An 8,751-nucleotide genomic window follows, 5' to 3' on the forward strand; every position below is an offset into this window, starting at 1 on the left:
CCCCATACCTTCCTTTAATTTTTTAGCTGCTATTTGCCTAAGTGTGTTCGCGTGTTTTCACTTATTAATTGCAGATTTAGCAATGTTAGCCATCAGATCGTCAGAGGAGGAGTCCACTGAGATTGAGGAGATGGACACCTCAGAGCCCAACTGGTGCTGGTTCTACTTGGCTGAGTGTGGAGTGTGGCATATGTTTGAGGTAGTTCACGGGACATGACAATACACTTTCTAACAGTCTTTACACTGTGTATTCCCCCGCCTATTGCCCCTCCCTCGGTGATCCTTTCTCCCATTACCACTGCGTACAGTTAAACATCAGCAGAGCTGCAATTTAAGAAAAAATGTCAAACATTTGATAGCTGTCTCTGCTTTTTTTGGTGTGACTTAATTTAAATTTTAATAATTGTTTGGTTTTGAACTGTTGGTCGGATAAAACATTTGAAGATGTCACCATGTGCTCTAGGATGTAGTGATGGGCATTTTTTTCTCCAATTTTCAGATATTTTATCAACCATATAATTAATTGTGAGAATAATTGAAAGATTCATTGATAATGAAAATAATCATTAGTTGCCTCAACATTAGACTAGGTCTGCAACTAACAATTATTTACATTAATTATACATAATTTAATAGATTGTTTTTAGAATGTTAGATAATAAAACTGTTTTTCTAAAGTGTAATATGAAATCTTCAAATTGTTCCAAATTGGAAGATAAGCAATTTACTATCACATAAAACAAAGAAAAGTAGCAAACAATCATAACGGAGAAGCTGGAATGACTGAAGTGATGAACTGATGTCTAATTAGTTGCCACTTCATTTTCTGTCCATCCACTAACTGATTAATTGAATAATCATTTCCGTTCTCCAATAGACTCATTAATTTTTACTCAATTTCCCTGTCAGATTGATCCCAGTGCAGCCTGCTCTGTGACCAGTGCTCAGATTGAGCAGTGCTACAACAGAAACCAACGCGGCATTATGGAATTCTACACGGCAAAGTATACGTACAGACTGGACTTTTCAGGTATGATGATGAGAGATCAACTTTTTGCATGACACTGCACAGTGCAAGTAGAACTAAAGCTATTTTATTCAGACAGAATATTCAGCCATAGAAATCTTGGGAGGAAAGTAGTAATAGAATTTTGGTGAGGATGAGTTATACTGTATTGAAGTTAATCCTGTTTTAAAAATTATATGTGAATATAAATTTCTGTAGGCCTTATCTGAATTAAATTCCTTGCCAGTTATGCGACAGATCAATGTCACAACTGGGAAGCAGCGGCCAATCAAACGCTCCCTCCACTCTGCGACTGGCTTCAGGTAAGATTTGGTGGTAAAAGTGAACATGCAGAGAACTTTTGCCTTGAGGAAAGCCCTAAATTCCCATCAGCTCTGCAGAGAGCTTCCCTGCTGCTGACCCTCAGTTTTGGTGAAAGAATAAAGAGGATTTCTCCATCAGATACACATACCATAGAATGTGGCTCTCTTTTTTTGCAAGCTTTTCCTAAGTGACACTTGTGCAAAGACATGACACAAATGTTCTCAGTCTTGTGTTGTTGTAACAATCTCTCTTTCACTTAATGTGTCAGGTTTATTTGTGATAATCTTGCCTTGCCTGTTCCTTGTCATTGGGAGAGAATCAATACAGATGAGCCCTATCAGGTGAGTAACATAACACAACACACATTGCTGTGACGTACACTAATTTGGTTCACATACCCATACCTTTTCATATATAAGTTTACACTAAATATTTCTATAAATACACAGTTCATGTACAGTATACTGGAACTGTTTTAACATGTAAAGCCTTTCCAGTCAGTTCGCTGATCATGGGAACAAAATCTGACCATTTTGACTGGAACTAAAATAACATGAATGTTTCTATATTATATTTAAATTAACATAAAAAACATAGTCTCACTCTGCAGTTGTTTACTACTCCTACATTATTTATTTCAAATTTCCAACCAAGCTTTGACAGTTTTTGATGTTTTACTCATGCATGATTGTGATTTTGCAGCTCATCCAGCTTGGTAGAGACACATATGAGTTTAAAGAAGTAGCCAGACTGTATGAAAGGACAATGGACCATCCAATCAAATCCATCCAGAGGATTCAGAACCTGGACTTATGGGAGTTCTTCTGCAGGTAGACAATTGTTGAGCTATCGTGTGTGTACTGCATAGTGTCCAGAGGGCTCTTTTGGGTTAGCAGGGGATTATGCTTTGATGCACTTGGTGATTGCAATCTGATTTGATTCTGGTTTGCCGTCCATGAGACATTCTGAGAGAAATACAATGGTACTTTTCTCCAGCAGCTCCACAGACAAGGTCTCTCTTCCTTTAAAATAAACAAACAGCATCAAACCAAGGTCAGGGCATTCTTGTCTTTGCAGAAACATTTAATTGATTGTGCTGCAACATCTCAAAACACAATAAGTGTGTCTTTGTCAATGAAAGTCAGTTATGCCGTAGTTTTGAGCACATCCCTCTAGTTCTTTGTCGCTTGAAAATGCGCTCATCCAGCAACAAAGTGTTGATCAGTGCTCTGTGTTGTGTTGTCATTACTTGGTTCTCCCCCAAGGAAGAAAACACAGTTGCGAAAAGTCAAGCGCACATTGGATATTGAGGAACGAATGCTGTTTCATGGCACAGGACACAGCAACATACAAGCTATATGTACTTTTAACTTTGACTGGCGGCTGACAGGAAGCCATGGTGATGTCTATGGCAAAGGTAGATCCCTCTGTGTTGTGATGTAACATCATGAAACAATTCACTATACTTTTTTTTTGTTCGAGTCTAACATTGTCTTCACACTTCTCTCTTCCAGGGAGCTACTTTGCCCGGGATGCCAAATACTCCAGTAAGTTCTGTCACACCACAGGGAAGCACAACACAACCCTGCAAAGACATGGACTTGCCCCACCAATATTTGCTAGTGAGCCGCCGTATAAAACCATGTTCCTGGCCAGAGTGCTTGTTGGAGAATACACAGTGGGTCATCCTATGTACTGCAGACCACCCTCCAAGGATGCCAGCTTCACCAACTTTTACGACAGCTGTGTGGACGATATGGCCAACCCAAAGATTTATGTAATTTTTGACAGCAATCAGATTTACCCAGAGTATCTGATTGAGTTCTACTGACGCCTAACAAGAAGATATGTGCTTTTCTATAGAGGCTGGATCTCAAACATGGAAATATTTCGGATACAGAATCAGATGACAGGATGAAATTGAAAAGACATAACTGGAGCATTGGTCATCTAAAGTGCCTTTGGGGATATTGGATAATCGAGAAGACAATAAAGACTTTGTGCAGTTTGTATACTGTACAGTCTATTCTAAGACAGGACCTTGTGGCTGGAATGTTTCTGTGACGTAAAAAGTGTGAAAACACTGACCGAAGATGAATCTGTGTGGCAATTTTGTATTAAATGCAGAATCTGTGCTTGCTTGTTCAATATCTGTTGTTTAAACTAAGAGCGGCACTCGCAGCCTGTAGGTTATAGGTGATGTCCTGCCATCAGCCACAGCCCTTCCATTACATCCACAGTGCCACGCATGAGCTTATTTACAAGTCATGTAGACGGAATTCCAAATGACAAAAATCAAAAACACACAACATGTTCCCGCTCACTCATTTAGCACCGTGGTCTTTTAGTGACATCAACATCTGTGTGTACCTAGTACAATGTATTATGTAGGCATGGATTTTTGTTTTTTGTTTTTATTCATAAAAACACTTCTACCTCTGATTTTTTTTAAACCATGCATCAGTGCACTTTTCCCCCTTTCCATGAAAGGTTTTGTGATTGTGTCACAATGACATAAACTTAAGTTTTAGCATTACATGTGGATTCATATCATCTGAGTGTGACGTCACCACCACCTGCTAACATCTTTCTATAAGGAATAAGCAGGAAATGTTTGCACCTTGTGTAAATGTATAAAAAAAGAATTAATGTAGCCAGCACATGTATAGTACTGTAATGAAAATAACCACACAATGTAATATTGCTTTGCTGTGTGCAGTTGTTGAGTTCATTGTATGATTGTGTTTGTGTGTTTTTGCGCAATCGAGTCTCTATAAGTTTACCACAAGGTATTGTAACAGTACAAGAATGGATCTTGAGAAACTCTTGCATTTCCTTATTGTAAATGCGGACAAGTGAAGAAAACAACCCAATGTCTTCAGTCATGACACTACAGCTGTGTGTGTGTTTGAGTGAGTAGGGGTGTGTGAAGCTATATGTATGTCTGTAATTTGCACATGTTTGAACTAATAAACTTTTAAACATAAGCATCATAATTTTTTTCTTGTAGAACATCTTTCAGAGAAGACTTAACAATTGCCTTGCAAGTAGCAGTGTCCTCTTGCATTCATAAGTGAGAAATCCCGCCTACCTCAGAAGGCGTGGCTATGAATGATGAGTCATATGAGTAGGAAACAAAACTGTCAACTTCAGTAGCTACCTGATTAAATCAGAGAGAGTAAGGTCACTTTTAAAACATATTTATTTAGATTTTGTTGTGATAAAATCTAATAAATTCTGTCTCGGGACTATGTGGTGCAATGAGGAAGTGGAATACATGGACACATCAGACATCCCATGGTGCTGGTATTACCTGGCAGACTGTGGAAGGTGGCACAAATTTGAGGTAAATGGTTTGGTACTTTTCTTTAGATCACATTCAAGCTGTTACTTTACAAAATGTATGGGCTGATTGTCTGAGAGCAGTCTATTACCTTCTGTCTACCCTGTAGGATGATCCCAATAACCCCCTTCAGAGTGAGGATATTGAAAAATATTACCTAAGAAACTCAAAAGGAGTCTTAAATACATCTTCATCTGACTGTCACAGCAAGATCGATTTCTTGGGTATTTGAGTACATTTTTTTCACATTAAGACCTTGTTTAGATATGAAGAACTTGTATGATGTGATTTATGTGTTTGTATACAGAAATGTTACAAACAGACATCCCCTCAGGAAGGCAAAGACGAATCCACCGAAGCTACAACATTGAGAGAAGGTGAAATGAGGCTTAAAACGCATAAATGTAACATAATTCAAACGTACAACACAGAGTTGTGGATAGGTCTGTCTTTAGTATTGTTTCCTGTAAAATGAAAGTGAAACTGTCAGCACTATGCAAACTCTCCTCCTCCAGTTGTTCCTGTTACACTGCTGCTCCTGTGTTCTGGGAGATGGTTGATCCTACATTTCCATATCAGGTGACAATGACAGAAATGTATAAAAAACTATTTAGTAGAGCAAATCATGACCAAGGAATTATAGGGTTCTTTCTCTGGTCTGAGAGAGAAAAACTATCATTTAAGCATATTTCATACACAAAGTCACTACATTAGCTACAAAAAAATAAAGAAATGAATAAATAAATAATACATATAATATATAATATATAATCTAATATAATATAATATGGATATGTTATAACTCATCTTATAATATGTCCTCATATAGATGAAAAATTTGGTAACATCTAATTTAATAAATAAGTCATAGTATAGTTTGTCATAAATAAGTCATAGTATACTAAGTCATACAGAAACTATATTATAGTAAAGCATAAAAATGTCATAGTATGGTGAGTCATGAATTGTTATAAAAATGTATAGTATGTATAGTAAGGCATGAACACATAATAGAATAATAAGGCATAAAACATCATTGTATAAAGCATTACAAAATCATAGTAAGTAATCATAGCAAGGCATGAAGTGTCATAAAAACATCATGTTATAGTCAGGCATAAAATGTCAAAAAAAAAAAAAATAGTATAGTTAAACATAAAAATGTCCCATTATAGTGAAGCAAAAAAGATCACATTATAGTGAAGCAAAAAAAGGTCATAAGGCATTATAGTATAGTAAGGCATAAAAAGTCAAAAAGCGTAATTGTATCGTATGGCATGAAAAGTGAAAAAACGACCTGATATAATAAGGCATAAGAAGTGAAAAAAATTACAAAGAATAGTAGGGCATGAAAACGTCATAAAAACAACATACTATGGTAAGGGATGAAAAGTGAAATAACGTCATAGTATAGTAAGGCCTAAAAAGTGTAAAAAAAACAACATTATATATTATGGCATTAAAAATCATAAAAACAACATACTATATTAAGGCATTAGAAATGTCATAATGTAGAAAGGCATAAAAAGTGAAAAAACTACATAATATAGTAGGGCATAGAAACGTCATAGTGTAGTAAGGCATAAAAAGTTGAAAAACATCATCGTATAGTATGGTATGAAAAATGAAAAAACGTCATAGTATAGTATGACATAAAAAGTGAAAAAAAACGTCATTGTATTAAATGGAAGAAAAAAGTGAAAAGAGCATTGTATAATAATGCATAAAGAGTAATAATGTAGAAAGGCATAAAAAGTGAAAAAACTACATAATATAGTAGGGCATAGAAACGTCATAGTATAGTAAGGTATAAAAAGTGAAAAAAACAACATAGTATAGTATGCTATAAAATTTGAAAAACAACATACTGTAGTGAGGTATCGAAGGTCAAAAGACGTTAAAGTATAGTAAGGCCTAAAAAGTGAAAAAACGACATACTATAGTAAGGCATAGAAACGTCATAGTATAGTAAGGCATAAAAAGTGGAAAAACATCATAGTATAGTATTGCATGAAAAACAAAAAAACGTCATAGTATAGTATGGCATAAAAAGTGAAAAAAAACGTCATTGTATTAAATGGAAAAAAAGTGAGAAAATGGCATTGTATAATAATGCATAAAGAGTCATAATGTAGAAAGGCCTAAAAAGTGAAAAGGATGACATAGTATAATATGGCAAAAACTTGAAAAAACGTCATAGTATAGGAAGGCATAAAAAGTGAAAAAAACGTCATAGTATAAAATGGCAAAAAAAGTGAGAAAACAGTATTGTATAATAATCCATAAAGAGTAATAATGTAGAAAGGCATAAAAAGTGAAAAAACTACATAATATAGTAGGGCAGAGAAACGTCATAGTATAGTAAGGCATAAAAAGTGGAAAAACATCATAGTATAGTATGGCATGAAAAACAAAAAAACTTCATAGTATAGTATGGCATAAAAAGTGAAAAAAACGTCATAGTATAAAATGGAAAAAAAGTGAGAAAATGGCATTGTATAATAATGCATAAAGAGTCATAATGTAGAAAGGCCTAAAAAGTGAAAAAGATGACATAGTATAATATGGCAAAAACTTGAAAAAACTTCACCGTGTAGGAAGGCATAAAAAGTGAAAAAAACAACATAGTATAGTATGCTATAAAATTTGAAAAACGACATACTATAGTGAAGTATCGAAGGTCAAAAGACGTTAAAGTATAGTAAGGCCTAAAAAGTGAAAAAACGACATACTATAGTAAGGCATAGAAACGGCATAGTATAGTAAGGCATAAAAAGTGAAAATAACGTCATAGTATAAAATGGCAAAAAAAGTGAGAAAACATCATTGTATAATAATGCATAAAGAGTCATAATGTAGAAAGGCATAAAAAGTGAAAAAACTACATAATATAGTAGGGCATAGAAACGTCATAGTATAGTAAGGTATAAAAAGTGAAAAAAACGTCATAGTATATTATGGCATAAAAAGTGAAACAAAACATCATTGTATTAAATGGAAGAAAAAAGTGAAAAGAGCATTGTATAATAATGCATAAAGAGTAATAATGTAGAAAGGCATAAAAAGTGAAAAAACTACATAATATAGTAGGGCATAGAAACGTCATAGTATAGTAAAGCATAAAAAGTGAAAAAAACAACATAGTGTAGTATGCTATAAAATTTGAAAAACAACATACTATAGTGAGGTATCGAAGGTCAAAAGACGTTAAAGTATAGTAAGGCCTAAAAAGTGAAAAAACGACATACTATAGTAAGGCATAGTAACGTCATAGTATAGTAAGGCATAAAAAGTGGAAAAACATCATAGTATAGTATTGCATGAAAAACAAAAAAACGTCATAGTATAGTATGGCAAAAAAAGTGAAAAAACGTCATATTATAAAATGGCAAAAAAAAGTGAAAAGAGCATTGTGTAATAATGCATAAAGAGTAATAATGTAGAAATACATAAAAAGTGAAAAAACTACATAATATAGTAGGGCATAGAAACGTCATAGTATAGTAAGGCATAAAAAGTGAAAAAAACAACATAGTATAGTATGCTATAAAATTTGAAAAACAACATACTATAGTGAGGTATCGAAGGTCAAAAGACGTTAAAGTATAGTAAGGCCTAAAAAGTGAAAAAAACGACATGCTATTCTAAGGCATAGAAACGTCATAGTATAGTAAGGCATAAAAAGTGGAAAAACATCATAGTATAGTATTGCATGAAAAACAAAAAAACGTCATAGTATAGTATGGCATAAAAAGTGAAAAAAACGTCATAGTATAAAATGGAAAAAAAGTGAGAAAATGGCATTGGATAATAATGCATAAAGAGTCATAATGTAGAAAGGCATAAAAAGTGAAAAGGATGACATAGTATAATATGGCAAAAACTTGAAAAAACGTCATAGTATAGTATGGCAAAAAAAGTGAAAAAACGTCATAGTATAAAATGGCAAAAAAAAGTGAGAAAACAGTATTGTATAATAATGCATAAAGAGTAATAATTTAGAAAGGCCTAAAAAGTGAAAAAACTACATAATATAGTAGGGCATAGAAACGTCATAGTATAGTAAGGCATAAAAAGT

The 8,751-nt window shown here is 34.0% G+C and overlaps 2 protein-coding genes across 3 annotated transcripts in view; both read left to right on the forward strand.

Annotated features, from left to right (window-relative positions):
* Positions 1 to 4,317, forward strand: part of LOC111671906 (protein mono-ADP-ribosyltransferase PARP11-like) — a 4,698-nt gene extending 381 nt beyond the window's left edge. For both annotated transcript variants that reach the window (XM_087180096.1, XM_023429146.2), the window contains exons 2-8: positions 75 to 199; positions 910 to 1,030; positions 1,254 to 1,329; positions 1,599 to 1,671; positions 2,033 to 2,160; positions 2,596 to 2,747; positions 2,845 to 4,317. In XM_087180096.1, the coding sequence (XP_087036222.1) occupies positions 75 to 199; positions 910 to 1,030; positions 1,254 to 1,329; positions 1,599 to 1,671; positions 2,033 to 2,160; positions 2,596 to 2,747; positions 2,845 to 3,161 (992 nt within the window). In that variant the 3' untranslated portion in view covers positions 3,162 to 4,317. The remainder of the gene's footprint in view (positions 1 to 74; positions 200 to 909; positions 1,031 to 1,253; positions 1,330 to 1,598; positions 1,672 to 2,032; positions 2,161 to 2,595; positions 2,748 to 2,844) is intronic.
* Positions 4,318 to 4,502: 185 nt separating this feature from the next.
* parp11 (poly(ADP-ribose) polymerase family member 11) overlaps positions 4,503 to 8,751 on the forward strand; it is a 12,046-nt gene continuing 7,797 nt past the window's right edge. The window contains exons 1-4 of the mRNA XM_023429147.2: positions 4,503 to 4,676; positions 4,783 to 4,897; positions 4,981 to 5,050; positions 5,189 to 5,252. Of these exons, the coding sequence (XP_023284915.1) occupies positions 4,581 to 4,676; positions 4,783 to 4,897; positions 4,981 to 5,050; positions 5,189 to 5,252 (345 nt within the window). The 5' untranslated portion in view covers positions 4,503 to 4,580. The remainder of the gene's footprint in view (positions 4,677 to 4,782; positions 4,898 to 4,980; positions 5,051 to 5,188; positions 5,253 to 8,751) is intronic.

Source organism: Seriola lalandi, unplaced genomic scaffold (genome assembly GCF_002814215.2).
Source record: "Seriola lalandi dorsalis isolate HSWRI2012SDOR001 ecotype SW California unplaced genomic scaffold, Sedor1 jcf7180002054889, whole genome shotgun sequence".
NCBI classification, from domain to species: Eukaryota; Metazoa; Chordata; class Actinopteri; order Carangiformes; family Carangidae; genus Seriola; species Seriola lalandi.